Below are 27,457 nucleotides of genomic sequence, written 5' to 3'. Positions count from 1 at the left end.
TTTCCAGGGAGTCCTCTCTTCTCATGAGATGGCCAAAGTATTGGAGCCTCAGCTTCAAGATCTGTCCTTCCAGTGAGCACTCAGGGTTGATTTCCTTCAAAATGGATAGGTTTGTTCTCCTTGCAGTCCAGGGGACTCTCAAGAGCCTCCTCCAGCACCACAATTCAAAGGCATCAATTCTTCGGCGGTCAGCTTTCTTTATGGTCCAGCTCTCACTTCCATACATCACGACAGGAAAAACCATAGCTTTGACTATTCGGACTTTTGTTGGCAAGGTGATATCTCTGCTTTTTAAGATGCTGTCAAGGTTTGTCATCGCTTTCCTCCCAAGAAGCAGGCGTCTTTTAATTTCGTGGCTGCTGTCTCCATCTGCAGTGATTATGGAGCCCAAGAAGGTAACATCTGTCACTGCTTCCATATCTTCCCCTTCTATTTGCCAGGAGGTGATGGGACCAGTGGCCATGATCTTAGTTTTTTTGATGTTGAGTTTCAGACTGTTTTTTGCATTCTCCTCTTTCACCCTCATTACAAGGTTCTTTAGTTCCTCCTCACTTTTTTGCCATCAGAGTGGTATCATCTGCATATCGGAGGTTGTTGATATTTTTTCCGGCAATCTTAATTCCAGCTTGGGATTCCTCCAGTCCAGCCTTCCGCATGATGTATTCTGCATATAAATTAAATAAGCCGGGGGACAATATACAGCCTTGTCGTACTCCTTTCCCAATTTTGAACCAATCAATTGTTCCATATCCAGTTCTAACTGTTGCTTCCTGTCCCACATATAGGTTTCTCAGGAGATGGATAAGGTGGTCAGGCACGCCCATTTCTTTTAGGACTTGCCATAGTTTCCTGTGGTCCACACAGTCAAAGGCTTTTGCATAATCAATGAAGCAGAAGTAGATGTTTTTCTGGAACTCTCTGGCTTTCTCCATGATCCAGCGCATGTTAGCAATTTGGTCTCGAGTTCCTCTGCCCCTTCGGAATCCCGCTTGTACTTCTGGGAGTTCTTGGTCAACGTACTGCTGAAGCCTACCTTGTAGGATTTTGAGCATAACCTTGCTAGCGTGTGAAATGAGTGCAATTGTGCGGTAGTTGGAGCATTCTTTGGCACTGCCTTTCTTTGGGATTGGGATGTAGACTGATCTTTTCCAGTCCTCTGGCCACTGTTGAGTTTTCAAAACTTGCTGGCATATTGAATGTAGCACCTTAACAGCCGGTACCCTAAAACACACTCCGAAGAGGCTACACTCTTTCGCAGGACTCCTTCCATTCCCTCACAAAAACTGTCAAAAAGGAAAGGGAAAACTCTTCCCACCAGAAGAGGCCCTGACAAAAGCCATGAGGACATTTCTAGCTGTTTCCAAACAGCGGAGACATGTAGCTCGAGCTTGGGGGCCGGGGGGGGGGAATACTTTTTAGGACTACAGTTCCCAGAAGCCCTCAAGGAATACGACTGCCTGGTTGGTGGCTGGGGGAAGCTGGAATCCCAAAGAACAACTTTTTGCAAACTCTGCCTTCAGTAAGCTGTCTAGCTAACAAAGGAAGCGGGAGGTACTCCGACTGACAGGTTTGAACAGCTGCCAGAAGGGCTGGGAAACCCGTCCCCTCTTGGGCTCCTCCATCTGGCCTTCTTCGCCCAGCCCCCCCCCCCCGGGCACTCCCAGGCTTCCCCTCAGCGCCGCCCACTTTGCTGACTTCGCCAGATCGCGCCTTCCTCGTCAGCATTTTTTTTTACTCTCTCTCCCTTTAAATAAACTCCGCCGCTGATTGGCCACTCGGCGAATGCCCTGCCTGCTTTCCCATTGGCTCCCTCGGCCGACGCCTCTTTCCACCTGGTTCCGTCCTGGCTTCTCTCTCTTTCTTTCCCAACTTGGATGCGGAGCTGAGCGGGGCGGCGGCGATGTGGTGTCAGCGGCTTTTACGATCCGCTTTGCCTCTGGGGCGAGGCAGCAGCTCCTGCGGGCGGGCCCAGTCCGCCTTGGCCCAGCTGCAACACGTCTTGGAAGGCGAGCTCGAGGGGATCCGAGGCGCCGGCACCTGGAAGACCGAGCGGGTCATCACCTCCAAGCAAGGGCCGCACATTCACGTCGAAGGCAACCGAGGAGGTCGGGCGGCGGGTGTGGGTGTTGTCCGGCTTAAACGAGGATCGCGCCCGCGTTCAGAGGACGCGGCAAACTATTATTAAAGAACAAAGTCGAACACGGGAGTTAGGAAAACTGGAAGTTGCACGTGTGGAATGTGGGCACACGCCCTTAAAGGAGAGAGTTTGGGTTTTCTAAACGTAGACCTACCTTTCTCTATATCCCAGTGTTCCCAATCTGGGGCTCTTGGGAAAAGGGGTTTCAGGGCAGTCGCGGACTGCCTTATAGGTGTTGTAGCCCTTGTTAAATAGTTTCTTCCCTGTCGTTTCGGAGTGGGATATTAAAATTAGCGTGTATGTGTATGTACGGGAAACACGCCCTTTGGGGAAGAAAGAAGCCTCTACTTTCTGAGAAGGGGTGACTTTACCCCATTGAAAATGATTTTTTTAATGCAGTGTGTGTGTTGCAGGTTGCTTGGCTATTATACGTAAAAGGGAGTTGCAGCTTGAAAAAGGTTGGCAACCATTGCCCTGGTATCATTTATTGACATAATGAGGCGATTCCACAGCAACTTTGCAGAACTAAAAGAATATCCATAGAAGTTCTGCAATAATTAGAAATCTAATGGACTGTGAGGATACTGTTTAAAAATCTGATCTTCTAAGCATGCCTCTGTGTCTCATGTGAGATAGCTTTAAGTGTAGGATGATGAGAGCAACTGTGTACCTCCAAATATTTTTTTCACTGCAGTTCCCATAGTCTTTTGCTATGGGCTATGCCAGCTGGAGCTGCTGGAAACTATAGATCCCAAACATTTGCAGGCCCACAGTTATCTACACAAGGTATCAAATAAGACTTGCGAGCCAAAACAAACCACCAGGGAGTTAAGTGTCCTTGGAGTGATGGGATGGATGAAGGGTTTAAAACAGAAGACAGAATCCCATGGGTAGGCAGTGTACCTAATAAAACCTGCACAAAATGCTTTTCCACTTCAAGAAAGAAAAGTAACTACATAGAGACAGGGTGGGAATAGAGAAGAGAAGAGAAGGGAAATATTTACATACCCAGGAGAGTGATAACAACTTGGATTGTTCCACCTATAAAGGTGTAAGGCTACTTACTGCACTACTATACTGTATTTATGAAACAAAGAATGTAAAAGCCTATTTTTTGAATCCCACCATTTACATCTTTTTTTACAAAACTCAGCTAACAACTGCTCTTGAAACTGTTGTTTCAATATGAAGATAGGTCACATTCAGTATTACCCTATTATATGAACCACAGATGTAAGAATAAACCAATACTGTATACAGTATTTTAATGTATAGTAGACTACTATAATAGATAGAAGCTTAGGATATGTTCTCTGTATTACCTGGAAAATGTCCATGTTTCTGACCTCAATACTCTGTGTTTGTTTTAGTCCTTTGGCTCACGGATTTGTTGACATGATTTAAAATCACATTGCCACGTACATGGTACTAATCACCATGGCAAAGTTTTTTTGAGTCTGCAGAAGCTGTACATAATCAGTGCCAGGAATACTGGGGCATTCTGGCAGTTTGCAAAGTAACTTTTTAAGGCTCTGCCCTGTCCTGGGCTCCATATCCTGGCACCAGAAGACCACCCAGGAAACAGAATGCTGTGAAATCAAAAGGTTGGCAGCCTTGGTAGGGAAGAATGCAACAGATGAACATTAGAACACACTGCTTGTGTATGGAAAATTTCCAGGTTAGTTCCTGTGAGGGTTCAGTTTTCGGGGCTGTCTGTTCTCCAAATAAAGGACGAGTCGGTTGAGGTAAATCAAAGGGTTCAGTATTTATTGCAACATCAACTCCAACAGGGTTCACTCCTTAAAAGGGGTTCAAAGATTCGTGCAACATGTTACTCGGCTTCAACGGGGTCCATAAACCATTTATAAAAGGGTTGGTTGTCTCTGGGTTCCAAGGTCCTGTTAATAACGGCACAGTCCCCTGCCCAGGGTCCAGTTCTTCTTCCAGCGAGATCAACGGAATAGTCTCTTCGTCCCCGCTCCACTCACCCCAGGACGACCCGTCTCCTCCTTCAACTCCCCAGGGGCCGGGTTACCCCCCAGCTTCCTCAATTCGGCTATATGCCATTGCTTCTTTCGTTCTAGCTCTCGAGCAACCGCTTCCCTTTCTTCCCGGAGCTTTCTCCTCCACTCTTTGGCCTCGGTCTCACCCCAATACGAAGGGCGAGGCTTCAGCCCAAGTTGACGGCGCTTCTCCGCCTCTTCATGGGGGACTCGGACCTGCTCCCACTTGTGGGTCCAAGGATCCTCCATCCATATCCACTCCCATCCCCCTGGTATCTCCGCCGGCTTCCCTCTTATATCTCTCGCTGCTGCCTCAATCTCCTTCCTCCTCCTTCCCGCCAAAGATTCCCCGGGGTAAGGGTTGACCCTTTCATAGTTGCCTCCAAATCTTGCGTATCTACCCCCTTATTCAAGGTAAGGGGTTCGGCGACCTCTTGTTCCCAATCTGGGGTCTCCACGCCTTTCTCTTCCCGACGCGTTGGGGACGGAGGTGGGGATGTCTGCGTGTGTAGGGTTCTCTTCTCGACGACGGCACTCCCACTAAGGCCTCCACTTTGGGGGCCTCACAGTTCCTGGCATCTCCATAGTTATGTAGCATCTGCACCCTAAAATGTTACTTTGGGGTGTGGCATTATAACTTCCAAAATCTACACCACTGGCTATAGTAGGTAGGGTTTTTTTTTGGAGCTATGGTCCAAAAATAGTAACCTTTTCAACTTCTATGTTTTTAAAAAAGTAATGTGTCAGAGATCCTTGGAGCCACTGCCATTCTGAGTAGGTGGCAGTAAGATAGACATTATGGAAATGATCTGGTGGTATATACAGCTTCCCGTATTCCTGGAATGAAAGCAAGAACTATATAGGTGTTCAGTAAATAGATAAGCCTGATGTATGCATTACTCACATTTTCCTTCTACCATTGTTGTTATTGCTATTGCAGATATCCTGAATTTCTGTGCTAACAATTACCTAGGACTCTCCAGTCATCCTGATGTGATCCATTCTGGACTTGAGGCCCTGAAGAAGTATGGAGCTGGCCTCAGTTCTGTCCGCTTCATCTGTGGAACCCAAGTAAGAAGGAGCAGAACTGTGGAATACTAAGAATTCCTATTTTGTTTCTCTGTCTGTGAGCTTGGAATTGTTACTTTTTTGGGCTACAACTCTGAGAAAAAGTAAATTTTTCAAACCCTAATATTAACAATGCAAATATATGGGGATTGCTAGCTTTCTTGATTAAAATTGTTGTTATTTTAGAAAACAATGGGGGGGGGAATCTTAGAATCATTTTTAAAGTGAAAAGCCCACCAAGTGTAATTGTAAAGCAAAAGACTTGCAATCAAAAAAGGAAGGAAATTCAAATTTCTGCATGAAGGAAAAATTGAAATTCAGTCAAATCTAGAAGAAATAAAACAGAATAACCATAGATGTAAGTTATCTGGCTATGTTGCAGAGTTTTATTCTGCTTCTATATAAAGAAGAAACCACTAAGAAACCAAGATGATTTAAAATCCTACTTAATCTTATCGTCTCTCCTACCTCTCTGTGTTAACACTATTAATAGTGATTGGAACCCTATCTGATGCTTTCTCCAACTGTACAGGATATTCACAAGAATCTGGAGGAGAAAATTGCTCATTTCCACCAGCGAGAAGATGCCATTCTCTATGCCAGCTGCTTTGATGCCAATGCAGGAATCTTTGAGGTTTGTATGTGTATGGATACCAAAAGCATCAATTATTTTATTATTTATTTATTTAAAATACAGTGGTGTCTCGCACAACGGGTGCAAATGCGATCGCAAAACGGTGCCTGCATAGGGTGAAAATTGCAGAGCGAAGGTCGGTAAGCGGTTCGCTTACCGACCTTCGCTTTGCCACCCACCAATCAGCTGTTTGACGGCTACAAAATGGCCGCCGGACGCCCCCAAATGGCCGCGTGCAGCGTTTTCACGCCCTCGTAAAGCGAGGGGAGGGCGCGAAAATGGCTGCTGGCCATAGGGAAGCATCGTTGAACTGTGAGTATTCGGTCCAATTGGAACGCATTAAACCATGTTTAATGCGTTTCAATGGGCTTTTCTTGCCCCGTTCAACCATGCTTTCACACAGCGAGGGTTAATCCGGAACGAATTAACCTCGCTGTGCGAGGCACCACTGTAATATTATTTTATTTATTTTTTAATTTATTTGTTTGATTTATACCCCTCCTATCTGGACTGATGGACCACTCTAGGACGTCACCTTTCTCCTCAAAAGGACCAAAGACAGCTCACATCATTAAAATATATGAAGAGCTAAAACCAATACATGTACAAAAAAGAATTAAACAAGTATCATATTAAAAATAGCAACAAAAAAAAATCAATACTAAAAACACATTTAAAGTAACAGAGCACAAAACTGTTCTCAGTGAGGGTGGCCAGTTAACATCTCTAAGTAATTATCTTTTCATTAACCTTCAGAAGGGTAGGCATCTTCACTTAAGGCAGCAGAAATGACAGTGAAGAATCCTGAGTCACCTTAAAGGCAATCAAATAATATGCATCTATTATTTTAATCTATAAATTGCACTTCATCAAACACAAGATTCCTCATTTTTCAGGTATGCGTTTGCATGCATGCACAAAGGTATTAAGAAAAAGAACAGAGAGATTACTGTAATTGCCACAGACTTTATATCTAGAGGTTAGGTGTAAGGAAAATAAGTACACTAGACGTTCAGAATACCCTTAATTGATATGCCTCAATCGTGGGAGGCAGAACTACTAAGAGAATGAAGTTCATACAGCACATTGCTAAGCTGTGGAAATCCTTTACATCACAACAATAGATGCCAATTTGGATGGCTTTAGCAGTTGCCTAGATAAATTCCTGGAATTTGGCATCATCTGCGGCTACCAGTCAGGCTGGCTATACAGTAGGATGATATTATCTGAGGGGGATCAGTTCCAAGACACCCCCCTATGGATGCCAACAGGTATGAAAGTATTTAATGCTATATATTTATTGCATGGTCTCTGGCTTCCTGTTGTGACAAGTTCTGGTAAAAACACCATGGCAATACATACAAATACACATTTCTGGGTTTTTTTTATTTAGTATTTTCAGACAGCAGATAATAGATAGTGATTCCGCAGATGGGGCCTTACTATATAGCCTTTGTGTATTGATTCCTAGGGAAAACAAGACTAAAGGTGTAGTTGTACGCACATCCAGCTGATGGGCTTCCCATTAGCAGCTCATTGAACTATCTGTGAACAAAATTGTAGTATAGACAGATAATCCAGCAGTGTTCTTCTTATGATAAGATAAATACTGGAACGTGTTAAATTAATTCCAACTTACATGTGGTGTTACCTCTAGACCTTCTGTAAAGAAGCCTGTTCATTTGGATGGGTTCAGGGGACAATCCAATCTCAGTCACTAAGTGCTACATATAGAGATACGTTTGCTGCATGTGTGCTCACTCTTTTTGTTGCTTACAGGCACTGCTGACTCCTGAAGATGCAATACTCTCAGATGAACTGAATCATGCCTCCATCATTGATGGGATCCGGTTATGTAAGGCCAATAAATATCGATACAGACACATGGACATGCAGGATCTGGAAGCAAAGCTGCAGGATGCACAGGTCAGTAAGTGTTGTAGCTCCTTGGTTGGTAAGTAGCATGTGGCTCTAAAACAAGGTTAGAACAATGATTTTCAAGGTGCCCTTCTTCCTTTCCTCATCATGAGCAATGTTCTCTAGTTCACTTTGCTGTATCAAGCCGTTTCCTGCTTTGTATCTCCTGCCACAGAAATATCGTCTGCGGATGGTGGCTACTGATGGTGCTTTCTCCATGGATGGTGACATTGCCCCCTTGAAAGAAATCTGTAACCTTGCTCAGAAATACAATGCCATTGTTTTTGTGGATGAATGTCATGCCACTGGATTCCTTGGCCCCAATGGTCGGTAAGATATCTGACCATTCTCCCTTGTCTGATTCTCTGATTTAAAGGATTTTTGGTAATGATTATTGAGAGTAATTAGTGAGAACTAGGGATGGGCACGAATCAGAAAAATGGTGATTCATTTTGAGTTCTGATTCATCAAGGTTGACGAATCATGAATAACGAATTTACTATTTTCCCCTTAAAAATGCTGCTAAAGGGCACTTTCCGGGGGGGCATTTTGTGGGTGTATAACTCAGAACTCTGAAACCCAAATGTCACCAAACTTGCTAGGTGTGTGGAGGGGTGTCAGAGGAAGCCTCTCCGTGTTTTTTGTGTCTCTAGGTCCCTTGGGGGCTGTATTATAAGCCCAAGAATCAGTGAATCAAAAATTGCTTTAAAAAAATCATTGATTCATATTTGTTGAGGGGCATTGATTTGTACAAATATGAATTGATGAATCAGCGAGTTCTGACATGTTTTTCAGTTTGTTTTTGGGTTTCACACGTCCAAGTTGTACACCCACAAAGTGAGTCCCCCCAGGAAAATACCCTTTAGTAGGTGGCTTGGGGATGCCTAGTCTTTACCAAACTGGGAAATATTGTAGGGGAGAGTCATGGGAAACTTCTCTGTGATTTTGGTGTCTCTAGGTGCCTGGGGAGAATTTGCTGGGGGTGGGGGATTTTGCCCAATATTTCTTTAAAATGTAATGCTGGTTAGTGTGTCACTGATACAACAGCTTCTGCTCGTTGGATTGCCACATTTATCCTGTTCCTGCTTTTGGACCACCAGGGAAGTAGTACGGCTGCATGGGATAGGTGAGAGGGGGTAGAATCATCATAATATTTGTGATAAGATTCCTTTGTGTGAGCAGCCTGGGCTAATATGACTATTCTGTATGTGCAGGGGCACTGATGAGCTCTTAGGAGTCATGGATAAAGTCACTATAATTAATTCAACACTTGGAAAGGCACTTGGAGGAGCAGCAGGTAAAGCCTCTAACTTGTGAGCTAGTTAAAATGTTGGGGGGAAATGCACGACTAGAATTAGTGCTCCATTTGTACTCATTGGGCAGTATAAAAATAAAACAAAATACATACTGTTTTATTTTTCTCCTAATAATGCATGCCTTGCTTCTCTTTTCAACTATAAAGGACCTTTTGTCATAGATATATTTCCAGAATCTTCTCTACCCTTGTATACGGTAGTTCTTCAGCTACTGACCCTGCTAGCCAGGGGATTCTGGAATTATAGGTAAAGGTTTCCCCTTGACATTTAGTCCAGTCGTGTCCAACTCTAGGGCATGGTGCTCATCCACGTTTCCACACCATAGAGCCAGCACTTGTCTGAAGACAGTTTCCACTGTCATGTGGCCCGCATGACTAGACACGGAACGGTGTTACCTTCCCACTGAGGTGGTACCTATTTATCTACTGGCATTTACATGCTTTTGAACTGCTAGGTTGGCAGGTGCTGGGACAAGCGATGGGCGCTCACTCCGTTGCGTGGATTCGATCTTACATCTGCTGGTCTTCTGACCCTGCAGCACAGAGGTTTCTGCGGTTTAACCCACAGCGCTACCATGTCTCACTAAAATTATAGTCCCTTGGAATCTTCTTGAATGATTGATCGCATTTCTGTACTGCCCACCTAGTGTGCTGCCCATCTGTTCTCTTTTTCTCCAACTGTTCATTAGGATCTTCAAACAAGGTCCTATGGCTAGGCTGCAAAAAAGAGGGCAGAGACTATCTACTAATAATTGGCAGGCCACCAATACATTAGTGGGCCACAAGCGTTGCAGGCGTCCCTAGAATGATAAGTTTCTTTGCTTTGCAGGTGGCTACACAACTGGCCCGAAAGCACTTATAGATCTACTGCGCCAACGATCCCGGCCGTACCTCTTTTCCAACAGCTTGCCTCCAGCTGTGGTGGGTTGTGCCTCCAAGGCTCTGGATCTCCTCATGGAGAGCAACGTAATTGCACAGTCCATGGCTGCCAAGACTGCACAGTAAGCGCAGGGATTATTTTTTTAAAAATCAAACAACATTATGTTCCTTCTCATAATCAAATGATCCACTGACATGGCTTGAAAAACATGATACATATATTTATTACTCTCTTGTTCTCTCTTGATCTTAATTTCATTGATGCAGACTCACACATCTATGTAATTTTAAAAGCCAGAAACTTTTTAAAGCAAAGCTCCAGCAATATATTGTAACAAAGTCCCCTTCAGGGTTCTATTTAGCAGTGTCTTTCCATGCACCCTTTTTATACCTTTGAGAGGCTTGGCACAACTCAACTTGCTGAGATATTTTTCTTGATTCTCACTGGCTTCATTTTGATTACATAGCTATTAGCACTTATCAGCTGACTGCTTTATACAACCACTATCTAGGGATATTTTCTCCCAGCAGGTGTTTCTGTGGCACAAACAAGAACGGAAATAAAATGGATCACAATTGCTTTTCCTTAGAGAAACTTGAGAGGAGAAGAGCTGGTACCTGTATTATGGCTGCTTGAGAGTACAACAATAGATATTTTGCAACACAGCAAATCAGCATTCCATAAGGCAGTTCTAAAAATGGGAGTACCCTGGACAAGAAAATTATAACTTTGAAGCTGGTATTTGTATAAACACCAAATTTGGCACAAATGTTGCCAATAGTTTGCTCTTGCTCTGGGCCAAATGTGGGGATGTTTGGGCAAAGAGTTTTCAAACTGTGATTTTTTAAAAATAAAACTGCTTTACCCCACACTGCTAGCCTTTTTTGTTTGCAAAATTAAAACATATCAAATATATTGAGCAAACTTGCTTACTTGCTTGAAAGAGAGTGGTTAGTCCCATTCCCCCCCCCTTTTTTTTTTAAATTTGGAATTCAGGCTTCAGGGGCTGTAGCATTGAGATTATAAGGAGAAAAAGCTAACTTTAATAAACCGGTTGTTAATACTAAGGTTCTAAATAAACATTGTATCAGCTTAAGAGACAGGAAGGGAGATAGGAACATTTGACTCATCCAATCAGAACAAAATTAAATGACCTTAGGAGGAGAATTTTTTGAACTCCTTCCTGGCCAAACAGACAATAAAAAGAGATTGTATTTCTGGTGTAAAATTATTTTTTTAAAATAGAGAATATTCAGAAGCTTGCTCATTATAAGCTGTGAAATTGCTGTTTTTCGCTTTGTGGTGTTATCCAATGTTAGCAAAGTCTTGATGCCTATTGCACTAATCTTGTCACTATACCATTGTTTGGTAATTAAGAAAAAACTTCAAAGATGCTATATGCCATCAAATCATTTCTGGTGACTGGTGACTATATGAGTTACTGACTTCCAGAATGTCCTGTCATTAACGGCTCACTGAGACTTTGCAAACCAACAACATCTCATGTTAGGTTGTTTTCTTTTCCTACTGCTCCCTTCCTGGCAGTATTGTCTTTTCCATTAAATTTTGCTTTGATCTTGCAAACTAGCAGTTATAGCTTCTTTTGTTGTTTCAACCCTTTTCTTGTTAGGTCTTCCTCTTTTCCTGCAGCTCCACCCAGCAATATACTGTAGTCTATTCTGGTCACATCTGTATTTCCATCATGTACGTGTGTATGGCGGGATAGGCTTAGCTTACTCTTTCTTCAGACCTGACTTGATTGAGCACCCATTTTCTGCTTTTTGGCTGTCTTTTGTATTTGTATGGATCTCCTCCCACACTACATTTCAAATGAGCTGATTTTTATCCCTGTCTTTTCTTTACTGTCTTTCTTTTACATAGTATGGATGATTTTGACCTTGATTTCCAGTGACAATCTTTGCCAACTAAGTTAGCAATCTTTGCTAACTTCTCCCTTTTTAAAAATTTTATTTCAAAAGGCAAAGGGACATCTTTTGGAAAACATGCACACAACATGGCCATAGAGCTTTTGGCTCGATATAGCTTTTCTTCCTCAGCTTGCCTAACTCAAGGAAAGGGTTTGGAAATTGGAACATAGGTTCCTAGTCTTCATTCTGCAGAGCGGGCATGGCAACATTAGTTTACCCAAGAGGTTAAAGGGTGTTTATGTTTCTGCATTGTATGTGTTGGGCCTACTTACACCTTTGCTTCACCATTTCATTAAACCCAGAAGAGCCCTTCAAATATTTTGGCACAGAGGGACGTGAGCCACATCCCACCTGTTCTTGTTTCTGTCTGTCCTCTCCTAGCAGCCATAGTACAGGTGTCTTCATCATCTGGAATACTCTAGCACTGGGTAATTCTACATGAGGGAAGTTTCTTTTGGTATTTGGGTGTAATGTACATATATTAAAGTTTCCAATTAAAAAAGCCAGGAAATTCAATTCTTTTAAAAAAAAGGTTTATGAACATGGGATATTCTGCTTCTGTACCCACAATTCAAACTACAGTACTAGGAAATGGCCCAATACTGTTGCACAATATGGTGCCCATGTTGCCAGCAAGAAAAAGGATGCCAAGCTTTGGATAGCAAAGGCAGCCTAAATGTTGCCAACACCAATGGCAGCAGTCAAGATCGTCTGCAGGATACCCTCTTCTGCTCGTTATCATTTATACTTGACAGCCCTGGCAATTGATTCGGCTTTGGATGCAAAATGGTAACTGATGAAAGAAATAATCTGCTTATGAGATTTTCCCTTGCATGGTATCACTTTGTGAATGATGGGATACAGGCGGGTATCCCATGGACCATCTTGACTGCTGCCATTGGTGGTGTCAGTATTCAGACTCCCCTTTACTATGAAAAGCTTGTCATCCTTTTTCCTGCTGTGGCAACTCAAGCACACTATTGTGGACCCATATTGGGCTGTTTCCTGGCATTTTGAATTCTGGGTACAGAAACACAATATCCCACATTCATAAGCTTGAGGTGTTTTGTTGTTTGTTTGTGTTTTGAAGAACTGAATGGATCTGTAGTGGTACCAGGTCTATGAGCTTAGAGAAAAGGATGTGGGGCAGTGGCTAGAGTGTTGGATTGGGACTTAGAAAACCCCATTCTAGTCATTGCTGAATTATGAAACTTGTGTGGTTGACTTTGGGCCACCCTCTCTCTTTCAGCCTGACCTGCTTCCCAGGGTTGGTTTGCAGATAAAGTCAGGAGCGCAAGAGTCAGGGACACATCCTTTGTCTAACTTAAGTAATGTAAGATATAAGTGTAACAGAGATAAACTACTATGATCCCTTTCCTCTTCCTTACAGGTTCCGAAGCAAGATGGCAGCAGCTGGATTCACTATTTCTGGCAACAATCACCCTATTTGTCCTGTGATGTTGGGTGATGCCCGGTTAGCTTCAGTGATGGCTGATGATATGCTGAAAAGAGGTACCAATGTAGGGATAGAGGAGATTCACATAGACTGTGATCTTTTTGTCCTTAAATGCAGCTGCCAGGGCCCGGACAGCTTTAGGATGGGTTAAGAAGCTTTCTTCAACTTGGTGCCTTCCTGCTATGCTGGATGGTTATGGGAGTTGTAACTCAGCATTCCTTTTGTACCCTAGATTTGGGGGGAAATGGCTTCAGTTTTGAGCTGGGAGGAAAATTCCATTTAGTTCCTTTTGCTGGAGAGCTGTCACAGTCAGAATGACTGTACTCCCACCTCCATTTGATTGAATGTAAAGCAAGAGTAATAAAAAAAAGGCTCAGTTTAAGGCAAAACAAATAGTATCCCCAACACAAATGTCCCCAGGGATTCCCTGCCCTTGACTGTTTTTATTTATTTATTTAAAATATTTTACCCTGCCTTTCTCTTTAAAAAGGACCCGAGGCGGGATACAATAAAAGACTATTAAAATACAGTATTTCAGGACAATATCCTTGAGATAGCTTGGACCCAAGCCATTGCTTGATTGTCATTGGAAAGCACTGTTTACTTTTCGGAGTGTCTTCTCCCCTTTGGAAACAAACCATTTATAAAGCACGCTGGCACCTCCTGGAGATACCTGGGAGCACAGATCTGCTTGTAACCAAGGCACATGAAGAGCCGGCATTTTGTTTCAAAAAAAAAATTACTCTCTTAAGGGTAACCAGTGTCTTGTTTTATGACTTCCTTTTTCTGTAGTAGCAAAGAGAAGGAACACCTTTCAGGATTGGGGGAAGACATAAAATGGAGATGAGGCTGTGTTGCCAATCCTAAATAGCAAAAAGTAACATCTCCAGCCTCTTTACTTGAGGTACAACATCACATTTATATGCACACTGGCATAAAGCTACATGACTAACCAGACATTGCTTTTTACTCCTTCCAAGACACTTCTTGATGTCTTGTATTGTTCAGTGAATTGTCCCATAAAAGTGTAATTTTAGAGATACATGCTAGATTCCTTTGTAGTGTAATAATAATGCACCTCCTGGATCATGTCAGGCATCATCAACCTCTTGAGCCTGCTTTAGAATCCAGGCAAGATCCCAGGGGAATGCAGGTGATGCTGGCTTGCGGCCATCATGGAAGTTGGCTTTCTGAAGACAAGATTGCCCTCTACGGAGCTGTGAGGGAATCTCTTATTAGAGGATGCAGTAAAACAGGATGAAAGAGGGAAGGAGGAGGGCCATATATGCCACATTGGATTCAGTGGAAGGAGGAGCAGGCTGTAAATATAACAAATTAAGAAATGTAGAAAACAGCAACAGCTTCCATTTCTCACCAAACAGGTATCTATGTCATTGGATTCAGCTACCCTGTGGTGCCCAAAGGAAAAGCTCGTATCCGGGTGCAGATCTCAGCTGTACATACTGAGGAGGATATTGATCGTTGTGTGGAGGCCTTCACTGAAGTGGGGCGAAAACATGGAGCCTTGCCTTGAAGGACTGGAGCGCGTGGACTCTGTGCCACAAGATGCCTTTCAGAAAACTGAACCCAAAAGGCAACATTTCAAGGAGTGGAAGGTGGAGTCTGTCGTCTGGAGCTTGGAATGTTCTTCACATTTTCACCCTGAGTTTGAAAGAAAAAAACACCCTGCTTGCTTGGACTTCAACTAGCAGAACCCTTCATCCATCATGTCCAGTGCCTGTGGAGGTTCTTGGCTTTGGGGAGTTGTAGCTCAAGCAAGTAACTTTTCCAAACCCTGCTTTTACCACTGGTCAAAACAGGCTTTTGTCTAGATTAAAATCTAATTCCGGAAGATATGATAGTGGGCTCAAAGACGTGTGCACACCACGGTTGCCAAACCCTCTCATCACTTCCAGTCCTCTTTCTAAGAGTGACTTGAACAAAGGTCAGAAAAGCTCCTCTTTTTTTAGATTACAGTTCCCAGAATTTTCAGTCAGCATTGCTGTTGGCCATGCAGACTGGGGGGTTCTGGGAACTGTAGTCAAAAAAGAGAGAACCTTTTCCAAGCTCTGCTCTGATGCATATTGCGTATATTCTATATCTACTAAGGAAAGATCACAATAACCACAGTGCCTGGAGGAGGACAGAGTAATAAAGATAATGTTGACCTCAGTCTCAAAGAATCATTTTTATACCTACCAGGTATCTGTTGACACAGACTGATAATGCTCTTGGCTTGAGATGTGTTCTGAAAGAACCTGAAAGCAGGCATAGAGAATCTGCAACTCTCCAGCTCTTGTTGATGTGCCCCCCCAAACATGGGCAGTGGTTCTAGGGTGATGGAAGTTATGGTTTCATATTATTGGAGAGCCAAAGGCTCTTTAAATTTGCCACAAACCATCAATGAGAAACATCTGCTTCCTTTCTGGTTCATACATTTTTATTGTTTTGTTTCTTTCTACACGTTGGGAACAGAAATAGATATGAAAATGAAAAAGATGGGCTTTTAAACTGGTTCCTTCAAGGTAACCCAGGCATAAAAATTGGTTTTGTTCCTCTTTCTGAATGCAGGTGCCCAAGAGGCATTACCTGATTTTCCAAATGGCGATGCTGTGCACAGTGGCTTGGGAATCTAGATCTGTTGAACACAGTTTGTCTTATAACTTGACAGCATATTATAACAATATTTTTGCACATGGTTCAGCTAAGTCCTCCCAATCTTGTTTCCTATTTTATTCACCCCTTTCTTTTCCAGTGGCTAGTTTATATGATTTATTTCCTGAAATCCTGTTGAGCAGCTCTGCATGTACAGCAGACATTATGTTGTATCAGTTGCAAATCACCACTGATTAAAGATTATTTAATGGGGCATGTAACTTGTACACAGTGGATGAAATCACAATCTCCTGAAATTGCCCAAGGAAACCTTTAATCAGCTGCAACTTGACACTAATGATATCAGCACCATTTGCCACGCAGAGCCACACAACAGGATTTCAGCCTTTCTGTTGTTTAGTACAGGCTTTCATAATCACAATACACAGGTTTATATGTTGGTTCTTGGCACAGAATGCCTATTCTAGCAAATCTTAATCTATCATCTTAACTTTCCTTTAAAAATTATATATATAGGTGGGCTGAACAAGATTGCAAGTAGCCAGAAGTGCACTTTTTCTCAAGAAGCAAAATGACTCCCTTTGGTACAATACAGTGTAGTGTACTGGAGTACGTCATCTCACTGTGACAGTATAGTTTATGCACAATTGGTCACACACTGTAGTTGGCAGTAAGTGCTGTTTATTTCAAGATCAGCCGCTGTGTAGTGCTGCTGTCTGTCTGAGGATAACTGTCTGAGGGAGGAGGGAAGCCTATCATCCATTGTTCCTCTTATCTCAAGAGCACTCGGGTGTGTGTATCTACCCTTACATCCGCATCTTCACTCAATAGATAATATCATCCGATGATCCTAGATCTTGAAATGCAAAAATATGAGCAAAGTTACATGACCTTCATGTGTTATAGCTTTAAGAAAGCAGTGACAATATATGTTTTACTAATATCAAATCATACATTTCTGGGAATGAATAAGATAGGACAATGATAATAAATAATGTTAAAACTGCAAAGCTAGACAGTAGGGACTGTGGATCATCATGCCCAGACCCTGTCAAGGAAGCACAGTAGGGAATATGATCTTTTAATAAGGTACACCATACAAAGTCAAATGCCCTCAGTTGTAGGATGTAAGCTTCCAGGAGAATACACTTAAATATCATTATAAATCTCTTCCCAAAGATGCAATGTGAACTTATTGTAGCTTTCCGAAACAGACATTTGCAGCAGATATGCCTGGAGACCAGCAAGAGGATAGGCTCAAGTCAGAAAACAAGATGTGGGCCACACGTTTTGCTTCCTTTGCTAAAAGCACCACCGCTTGAGGCATTGTGGAGATCTTCCTCTCTAGAAAAGCCCAGTGTTGTCGTGATGAGCTTCTGATAGATTGAGGCGCAGCTTGTGGTGGGGATTATATTCCCTGTTTTACATTGTTTGACTCCCCAGAATGGATCTAACGAGGAAATAGCTGCCTAGAGTTGTCATAATGACCAGATAGGCGGGATATAAATAGAATAAATAAATAAAATAAAAAAGTCAAAAAACATCTTTTGAAACACCAAAAATGGAGGTTTGCCTTTATGGAAACCATTGGTTGCAGCCTGATCACTAGGGGGCACACTTGTAACAATCCAGTTGTGCGGCTCTTCGACACACAGGCTGAAGAATCTGCAAAAGCCAAGCTGTGACAACATGTTGGATTTGCATTTCAGTGTTCAGTGGTCTGACTTTCTCTCCCCCTCCCACTTCGAGGGGGAGAGGGATGGAATGCTTTTTTTTCAGTCCTATATGAATAAGCTTTTCCCTCACTGTAGTGAGGAAAGATAAGCTAAGGTGAGCTGAAAAGTAGGGTAAAATTATTTTAATTAAATAAAATATAACCCCCACAACATCTATGGAAGAGTGAGAATTACTTACTCCCTCTGGGGAATAATACACATGCCAATACACTATTGTGGTGTGTCATATGTGCAAGCAGTTCCCTGTTGAAACAAGGTGTATGGGAGAACGCAAAGAGGTGGAGACTGGTCCACCACAGATGTGGCCACCTTAGAAGCATCTCATGTAATTTCCAGCAACTGGCAGGTGCCCAGGGATTCTTGGATAAGCAGTCCTGGATATCTGTGTACTTTAATGCTCATGTTTACAAACTATACCATGGACCATTTGGTGAAGCACAACGGATTAGGAAACTGGGTACAAAGATCCATGCAGGGAGGAAATCTTGAGGATGCTGGAATGTCCTCTTATCAGCTGAGAACCAGGTGAGTGGAAAGAGTCCTTTTTCTTGCTGGTCTAAATTAGTGCAATTTAGAAAGAAAAAACTGAAGATAAATTGTGATATAAGGACAAAAGTGATTCTTTGTTCCTATTTGCAAACACAAATAATCTAAACAAGAATAACAAAGAATCCTACAACAACCTTAAAACCAACAAGTCTTTATCTGGCATAAACTCTCATGGATTGTAGCCAGTTTCATCCTCTAATGCAGCAGCTTGCAGACCATTGAAGTATATGTCCAATAAGACTCGTTAGTCTTTAAGGTGCATAAGACTTTCAATTGGTTTTGTAGAAACAAGAATAAAATTCCCAATCCCTGGCTTGATACACCCCCTCTCTGAACTATCCAGCCAACTAGCCTGCCAAAAAGTCACAAATTCTTGGCAGTTAGGATTCGGAAGAGATGGCACATCATACTTGCAAGAGGATATGTAGACTGAAAGAGAGAGAGTTCTTAGTAATTATCTGTGTCCCATCTATGTATTCTGTATAGATACCACTGGATGAGTACCACTGCCCTACCTACAGAGCTTGGAAAAATTGCTTTGTTAGACTACAGCTCCCAGAATCCCCCAGCCATGGAGATTCTGGGAATTGTAATCCAACCAAGCAATTTTTCCAAGCTCTGTTCTCCAGTGAGGTGCCCCAGGACCGTTGCTTTTGTTCTCTCTTATTAGGATGCCAATCTGTCTGAAGCTTCAAGAAGAGTTCAAATAGTACATTTCTTGTTTCTTCCGTGGTGCATTTGTTACATCAGTTTCCCAACCCACAGATTCTCTGACATAAATTCATCTGCATGAAATGCTGTCTTGCATACTCCCACTCTATACAAATTTTTGTAAGACTGTTTGTGTGAGCCTCCCCAAAACTAGAATTTTTTTTTAACAAGAAGAAGCTGTTTCAAGAATTCGAGAACCATGGCTTTAGCAAATCTTAACTTCCTCTCAGTGAGCAGCACCATGACCCTAATAGCAAGCAACACTATTAATATAATAATGGCATGTCTTCAAGTTGATTCTGATTTATGGTTACTCTTTCCAGGGTTTTCTAGGTAGAAAATACTCACAACTGGTTTAACATTCCCTTCTTCTGGTGGCATCTTGGGACTGTGAAGCTTGCCCAAGGCCACACAGGTTGGCTCTTCTCCTCAGAGGCATAGTGAGGAATCAAACTCCCAACCACTGGTTCTGCAGTGAGATACCTAAACCACTGAGCTATCCAGCCAGGATTACTCCTCACTAAAAATAAAAACATTGTTATTCCTGCATGAGATAAAATCCTACAAAAATTAACTGTTTCTTTGTGTACGTGAACACACATAAACAAATGTTGTTTGGCTTTAAAATCTGGCTTCTTTCGTTCAGTGGTCCCTTGCTATTTTTTACTTCCAAATATTTTATTTTCATCACATATTTTCTCTGTACTCCTTCCTTCTTGGCAGTTGAGTTAGTATCAGACTGCAGCTTTGGGTAATAGCAAGATGCATGCTGGGAAAGGAAAAGGGCTGCATTATTAAAAATTTAGTGGGAGAAAAAATGGATTACCGGTAATAATATAGTTGCTATTGATCTTGATATCCACATTTGCACAGGGATCACAGCTCGCTTCTGATTTCTGAGCATTCATAATGTGTAGAATGTTGCAGGATGAGAAATTTGTAATTTAACCAGCAACATTCATGTGTAGCCTGTGCCTTGCCATAGGACATAATGCACCACAATGAGCCATGTGTTCCTTATCTTGCCTGGAACACAGACATAAAGTGTTTGGTCCATCCTGTGCAATTCTTTACTCTTGGAGTTCCAGCCCTTCTGTGTGACATGTTTTGTTCTCTGCTGCTAGACCAATTCAATCATTTTCTGCTCCTGCCACTGCATCACAAAACTGCTACATTCTTAATTACGAATCTCCTGTCTGATTCTTACCCCAATGTTGAAATATAAGGAGTTAAGGGAGCTGCTCCCATCTTTACCTTTTGTCTTTGTAACATGGGAAACAACTGACACCCTGGGAGTGATGAGGACAAATTAGATCAAGGCAGTGCCCTAGTTGCACTTTAGAAATATTACTCAACATTTATATTTCTAATCAATTTTCATTGGTCTACAGCTCTCACTCATGGAGTTATAGACCAACGCATCTGAAGAATTTCAGAGTGAGGAAGGCTAATCTAGACATTACAAAGGTAGGCAACTAGCTCAGCTCCATTAAATGCAATTTAAGATCTCATGTTACAAAAAAGAAAATGCAACCAAGTAGCAGCTGTGGCGTACCAAGGACTTAGGTCAAAGTGAACAGAACAGATTGTCTTGTCTTTGTAGCAGCCCTGCAAGTCTACAATGAGAAGGCCATCAACTGCATGAACTATGGACATGAGCCTCTTGTACAGGTCCCAGTGCCCATCTCCATTCACTTCCATGACACCTGAACAACAACAAAAAACCCCACCCAGTTGGATTGTGCCAGTGTCTCTACATTTAAGGCAAGTTGGGAAACTTTTGGATTTTGAGATGCTTTGGCCTACAATTCTCAACACCCCCACCCAGCTTGGCCGGTTGTTAGGGTTTAGGGCAGACCTGGGCAAAGTGCGGCCCGAGGGCCACATACGGCCCGCCGGTCGTCGCTCCAGTCCGGTGTTCAAGCCCAAGACAGTCTGGATTTCTCTCACTGAACAAGTTGAACATCAAAACCGTTTATAGCTTGTTGATCAGTTATCTTTAACATACCGCAAAAAAACCCTCTTTAGTATTTGTGAAGATTAACAAGTTTAAAATAAAAACAATCATAACATCACTGTTTCATTTTATTTTTAAGTAAAGTTGTTTTGGCCCCCGAACACAGTTCAGATTTTTCATGTGGCCCCCCTATAAAATTAATTGCCCACCCCAGCTTTAGGGGAATCATAGTCCCAGATGTCTAGCCTTAGAAGAGGTAACTAAGTTAAGTCTATGCTAGTACGTCAGGCAAAAACAACATTTTTGTCTTCTTTATTTTTTTTTCTTGTGACACCTCCAAGACTAACTGCTATATTTTAATGTAAGCTTTCATGGACAAATCTGAGGAAGTGGACTTGTCCACAAAAGCTCACATTAAAAACTAGCAGTTAGCTTTTAAGGTGGCACAATGTTTTTTATTTTACTTTTTTATAGAATATTTATTTTGTATTTGCCAAATATCTAGAGGACCAAAAGCCCCCCCTCCCCCATCACCACCACCATCTAAGGCGGAGTAAATCATTTCAACTGTTTTGGCTCAAGGTGGGGTAGGAGAATCAGCATGGTTTGTTAGCCAAAATACTTGTTAAGATCCTTTATTTCTTCACACAAACGGTAGATTTGCACCTTAGTAACAATTACACGTCTGCATCTTTCCTCTCAACAACATTGAAAAGGTAAAGTTTCTGCTGCCAAGTTACCAGTATGCTTCTTCGCAGTCTGCAAAAGATGTTGATGCCTACAGTTCATTCCCTTTCCTTTTTCGCCTTTAGATGTGCTGCTGATTCTGGCTTTGTCTTGTTGCTGTGGAGACCTCGCCAAGGCACACCACGATGAGAGCGTCATTGCCTATCATCTTGTGCTATCGTTGCCCTTTAGATCACATACCATGAGACTATTCCTTCTTCCTCTTGAGCTTCAGTGTTCAGCTGATTAGGAAATGACAGCAAAAACCCTTCAGAATCACCCCATACCATATTTTGATCAGCAGGTACATTTGCATGCAGCCACAACAGGATAAGGGATTTGTCTCCAACTGCATTGTTGAAGGGACCTCCCAGGACTCTGAGACTGGTCCCTGTTTATCCAACAATGCCACGCCAAGAGTCTGATGTGGGTCACCTTGGCGGGCTTGCAAGTCATGCCTCGAGGCCAAGAACATCCACCATAAGTAAGGTCACAGTCTGTATGACGAATCCAGCGGGGCCAGAAAATGGATCCCATATCCACCCAGGAAGAGGTCAGGTGGCAAGTAGCAGTATCCACTAACCACTGCTGGAAGTGATGAATGATGGTTTGACTTAGGTTGTGAGGAATCCTGTTCTCAGACGTCAGCAGTCCTGAAAGATCTAATCCCTCTGTCTCCTGAAAGAGCTTCTTCTGAAATTGCATCGTATGTTCAGCCAGCTCCTGGTTCAGGGTGCCCAGTCCTTCTAGGCTTGCATTCTGATCTTGAGGTTCCTCAATGGACATCCAGAAAGGGTCATAGGAAGAGCCCAGCAGTTTCATCAGCCGGGAGGTACGCAGGCGCTTGGGTTTGGGTAGATAGTGGTGGTAGTCATCAGGGGAGAGTGACAGGCTGTAGGGCTTTGCTTGAGCGCCCAGTTTACTCCGAATGAGGTGGAGATCAAGACCGGTCTGGCTGATCTTGCTGATCTGACTAGATGGCACAGCATCTTCACTGGGAGTAAACTCTCCTCTTTGAGAAAAGGAAACTGCGCCAGCTTGAGGACATCTCTGGCACCGAGGTTCCAGAAGCAGCATACTGACTAAAAGCACTCTGATATCCATGACTTGCCACTGTTCCTTCAAGACTTGTGCCTCTCTTAACAGCAGCAAATGTGACCCTGTGGGCTGCTTTCCTCCACCCACTTTCCTTATCACCAGAACCCTTTGGCCGAGAGTTTGCTGGATTCCCTTTCCCCTGATTGCAGGCAGTTAAATCAGTCAGCCTGGCTATTCTCAGTGATGTCAAGAAAAGAAAAGGAGATGGAAATGGAAATGGCCTACTTTACAATCCAGTTGTGTTATGCTTTATTTTGCTACATTTACACCTTGCCTTTCCTCCAATGAGCTCAAGATTGCTCTCCCTACTTTAAGTTCCCAACAACTCTGTAAGGTGGATCAGTCTGATAGGCCTAAGGGCATTCAGAAGGTTTTATGGTTCAGTGTTTAGAGATAATATACACAAATTCAACCTGAAGGCTAAATTCAGTGCTGGAGATGTTCTCAGAGGTCATGATCTAGGAATGGGAAGGCTAGGGACAAAAAAGTAGGAACAAAAGTGCCAGCATACTTTCCCAGTGCTTAAAAGAACAATATTTACTGCAATGTGCAAAATACCATAGCCAACTTAGTAGAAGCACATAGATTCACAGAGAAGAATAGCTATAAGTTCCCCAGAGTCCACCCCTTTCTCAATAACTGACACTTAAAGTTTCAATAACTCACTCTGAGACATTTGTTGGGAAAATAATTTTTAAAAATATTTCTTACAGTTACTTGAAATTGCAAACTTGTGTATGCTGCTTTCTTTACTCCATACATCCTTAGCAACCAACTGAACAAATCAACAGCAAACAAACAAATGTCACCAATCCCGGAAAGAGCACTTGGCAGACTGGTGGTGGGACTTTCTTTGAAATTAAAGGCTGAAAGGAATGATAGGTTAGTTTAGAACAGATAACCACATAAGCTCAGATAAGTCTTTCCCAGGAGAACAAATTAAAACAGCATGAGAGGTTGCACGTAAAACACTAACTAAAACTGCCCCTAGAGCTGTCAGAGATGCCCACCCCATATAATCATATCCAGGCAGAGCTCTGGGCAAACCTTATGCATTCAGTGACAGAGACACACTACTTCTAGTCCCTCTCTGGATGTATTTTTATGATTCCTGCACACACATTGGTGTGTGTGATTATTTCACACACACCAATGACACAGCAATCTCCATTTTGGGACTAAGTTTATTGGCAGACCTCATTGCTATAACGCCTGGTGAAATTTCTGATTTTCTGTGCTTTCTTTTTCTTTCTTTTCTTTTCTTTCTTTTTTTGGGGGGGGGAACCACATAGTTGGGTGAAGAATTCTGGAAACCTTTGTGGAATTTTAATTGGTCCTAATAAATATGGGGGTATAAACTGTGACTTGGTTCATCCCTGCATGCTAAACAAGACCCTGATTTTTATTCTCCTCGCATTGAGGGGTATGATTTTCACAGTGCACATTTGAGAGAGGGTTTTTTTGTACAAGTGTGCTAATCTTACAATAACTGCGGTCTTACAACTGCATGGATTTTTGAAAAACAAAAATATTGGTTTCTGTTGTTTGCAACTTTTTGAGCCATCAGCCTGCTTTGTTGTGCTTGTGTGTGCCCAGCTTCAGAAAAGGGAAAATAACTAGAAATATTTTGCACAAATTGTGAAAACCACAATGTGGGGGAAAGGACTTTGGGACAGGTGGAGAATCTTCAACAGCCTGTCTCAAAGCTTCAAGCAGCAAGCAAAATACTGGTGAAATGTGTTCACATCCCCAATGAACTTCGGGCATTGTTTTGTTCTGACGGACCAACACATACGGCTGCTTGTGTTTTTGTACACCCGTCTACAGTAAGTGATACATCACCTTATCAGAACTATGGCTTGGGAAATAAGGCATAGGAATTATTTACTTAACTTTGCACATTGACAAGGCCACATACCTTTAGATGCACCTGCTTCCATGGCAACAAAGCAATTTCAGTAAGAGTCTCTGGTTCATTTTGTTTCTGTCTGCTACATAATGTAACTATAACTGCATATATGAGCAACACAGATAACTCACAACTGATGACAAAAGTATCAGTGTGCTATGGAGCTGGAATTCTGTTAGGGCACAACGAAGCTGTGGCCGGGCAGGACAAGTTGCAGACCCCATAGATTTTCTTCTCTCATGTGTGTACCATGTACGTATTTCACTATGCACTCTCTAAGCTAGCCAGCTGCCCTCAGGTGTGATGGAGGACCTGAATGCTATTATTAGTACTGAAGTAAGGTTCAAGGGCTAATCTAGGTGGCTTCTGCACATGGATACCCAGTGCAGTGCAGAGACTAGAGAGATGGACTAAGACTCAGGAGGCCTGGGTTTGAATCCCTGCAGAGCCATGGAAGCTCGTTGGGGGAATGGAACTGGAAAAACCTCTCCTTAAATTCCTCATTTACCTTGAAAGTCCCATTTAGGTCACTAGAAGTCAGTTCTGGCTTGATGGCACATTACAACAGCAACACCTTGGGGATAGCTCAGATGTAAATCAGATGTAATGGTCATAAACTCATAGAATAATTGAGTTGGAAGGAGCATATAAGGCCATCAAGTCCAACGCCTGCTCAATATAGGAATTCAGGTCAAAGATCTGAAATATGGTTGTCCAGTTTTCTCTTGAATGCCTCCAGCATTGGAGTGCTCACCATCTCCTGGGGTAATTGGTTCCATTGTCATACTGTTCTAACAGTTACAATGTTTTTCATGATTGTTGTTGTTGTTTAGTTGCGTCCGACTCTTAGTGACCCCATGGACCAGAGCACCCCAGGCCCTCCTGTCTTCCACTGCCTCCAGAGTTGGGTCAAATTCATGTTGGTAGCTTCAATGACACTGTCCATCCATCTCGTCCTCTGTCGTCCCCTTCCCCTCTTGCCTTCACATATCATGTTTTTCATGATATTCAGCATAAATCTGGCTTCCTGTAGCTTCAGCCCATTATTATGTGTCCTGCACTCTGGGATGATCAAGAACAGATCCTGCCTGTCCTCTGAATGACTACTTTTCAAGTATTTGAAAAATGCTATCTTATCTCTCCCCAGTCTTCTTTTCTCAAGGCTAAACTTGTCCAGTCTTTTCAGTCTTCCCTCATAGGACTTGGTTTCCATTCCCCTGATCATCCTTGTTGCCCTCCTTCATCCATGTTGGACATCTCACAATTGTAATCGAGATGTCTTTCAGAGGCCTTGTTGAAGGTCAAAACAACAGTCTTGAGGCAGCTCCTTCAAGATGAACAAAATTGATTTGACATAAGCATCTCTGGATTGCAGCCCATCTCTGGAGATCCATCTGATGGAGTAGGAATCTGATGGGGTGGACTGCAGGGCATGAAATTGTATGTCGTATGAAACTTGTTTATCTTGAAAGTGCCATAAGACCCTGTCATTTTTGTTGCCACAGACTAACCTGGAACTTTTCTGGAAATTCCTCCAGCATCCACTTTAAAAATCCTATTTATGAAAAGGCTTCTTTCGTTCTTTTCAAACCCTCTGGATACTATCAGATAACAGCATCATAACTGGCGAAACAGCCAATGTGTGGGCCTCCAGATGTTGGGCTGCAATTTTCACGATCCCCTCCTATTAGCTATTCAGACTAGGACTGATTGGAGCTGCCATCCAAGAAAATTCAAGCAGTCACAAGTTAGCAAATAATCAACACAGTCATTTATGCAACTACTACAATGTATGATTCTTGATCCCCTGAGTAGCAAAAGGATGTGTGCAACTTCACATATTAAGCAAAATAAACCTGACTATGCATTCAGTGTACTGTCAACAAGAAGCTGTAGCAGGCAGGTAACAGTTTTCTGTTAATGCCTGGAATACCTGGGTGACTGGAGGAAAATATTTATTGCTACTTCTTTGTTCATGTCTGAAGCACCACCAAGCAATAAATATATCAACTATTTTTTGCCCAATAATGGGCATCATCAAGAACATTTGGGGCGGCTAACATCAAGTCTTCCGTGGTACATGTTGAGGGGCACAGAGTACATTGACATAGGTGTGAAGCTGCCTGTTCCTGCACTTGCAAACAACTGGGTTGCTGTGAAAATCCAATTTGGTTCTGCCAATTGTAGCCTATTAAGTAACATCCAAGTAATCTAGTTCTCTGTGTGAGTGGAGGTGAGACTTTCCTGGAATTCCATCTGGTTTAAGAAGCAGTTATTTCTTTCCACATTATAGTCCTGACATTCCCAGGACTATAATGTTCTGAAATCATGTTGTGAATAATGTTCACAAATGTTCTGAAAACAATTTGTCTTTCATTTTAATCTGGGAAGGATGACATGCTTTGGGTCTTTCATTATTAGCTGCTATGTCTTTTTGTATGCAGGCAGGCGGGCGGGCGGGCGGGCAGGCGGGTGAGTATCTATCTATCTCTCTATCTCTCTATACTACCCCATAGTGTACACATTTCCTGGATGGTTTACAGAACATTACAACTAGCCATCTGGCACAGATGGCTAGCCTGATTACCACCCATCCACAGAACCCGCCGGACCACTTACTGCACAGCATGTGGCACACATGGACATCATCTCCTGCACCCCAATTGCAGCAATAGTCCGGCTCCTGCCTCCCTGCTCACCCAGCCACTCCAGCAAAGGAACTGGAGAATAAGTCTCCCTGCTCAGCCTTGGAGTGGCTGGGTGAGCAGCAAGGTGGGGTTGTAGCAGCCAGGTTACTCCTGCGATTAGGGTGCAGGA

The 27,457-nt window shown here is 42.7% G+C and overlaps 2 protein-coding genes across 3 annotated transcripts; one reads left to right on the top strand and one right to left on the bottom strand.

The window, feature by feature from the left end:
* The first annotated feature begins 1,838 nt into the window (after positions 1-1,838).
* Positions 1,839-15,510, top strand: GCAT (glycine C-acetyltransferase). Of its 2 annotated transcripts, XR_002300037.3 has the most exons (10): positions 1,839-2,105; positions 5,081-5,211; positions 5,741-5,842; positions 7,622-7,768; positions 7,935-8,089; positions 8,974-9,056; positions 9,904-10,075; positions 13,273-13,394; positions 14,131-14,242; positions 14,721-14,858. XR_002300037.3 is itself a non-coding variant. In XM_020787702.3 (9 exons), the coding sequence occupies exons 1-9, from the start codon at positions 1,901-1,903 to the stop codon at positions 14,870-14,872; spliced, it is 1,269 nt and encodes a 422-aa protein (XP_020643361.3). In that variant the 5' UTR covers positions 1,843-1,900; the 3' UTR covers positions 14,873-15,510. The 2 variants fall into 2 exon arrangements, 1 of the variants encoding a protein (XP_020643361.3); XM_020787702.3 differs by lacking the exon at positions 14,131-14,242 and having other exon boundaries at positions 1,843-2,105; positions 14,721-15,510.
* A 6,195-nt stretch (positions 15,511-21,705) lies between these two features.
* On the bottom strand, positions 21,706-22,878 carry LOC110075926 (noggin-1-like). The gene has a single exon (XM_020787628.3). It carries the CDS (start codon positions 22,735-22,737, stop codon positions 21,931-21,933), a length of 807 nt encoding a protein of 268 aa, XP_020643287.3. The 5' UTR covers positions 22,738-22,878; the 3' UTR covers positions 21,706-21,930.
* Between the last annotated feature and the right edge of the window lie 4,579 nt (positions 22,879-27,457).

The sequence above is a fragment of the Pogona vitticeps genome, chromosome 5 (genome assembly GCF_051106095.1).
Source record: "Pogona vitticeps strain Pit_001003342236 chromosome 5, PviZW2.1, whole genome shotgun sequence".
Taxonomy (NCBI): Eukaryota; Metazoa; Chordata; class Lepidosauria; order Squamata; family Agamidae; genus Pogona; species Pogona vitticeps.
Note: the sequence above shows the minus strand (reverse complement) of the source record. Positions and strands in the feature narration are given on the sequence as shown.

What these genes read in the sequence shown, in the direction of transcription:
- GCAT (XM_020787702.3), top strand. Translation starts at nt 1,901, where the DNA reads ATGTGGTGTCAGCGGCTTTTACGATCCGCTTTGCCTCTGGGGCGAGGC. An exon ending in CGTCGAAGGCAACCGAGGAG is followed by an intron (nt 2,106 to 5,080) that starts GTCGGGCGGCGG and finishes TTGCTATTGCAG; the next exon opens with ATATCCTGAATTTCTGTGCT. An exon ending in TGATGATATGCTGAAAAGAG is followed by an intron (nt 13,395 to 14,720) that starts GTACCAATGTAG and finishes CTCACCAAACAG; the next exon opens with GTATCTATGTCATTGGATTC.
- LOC110075926 (XM_020787628.3), bottom strand. Translation starts at nt 22,737, where the DNA reads ATGGATATCAGAGTGCTTTTAGTCAGTATGCTGCTTCTGGAACCTCGG.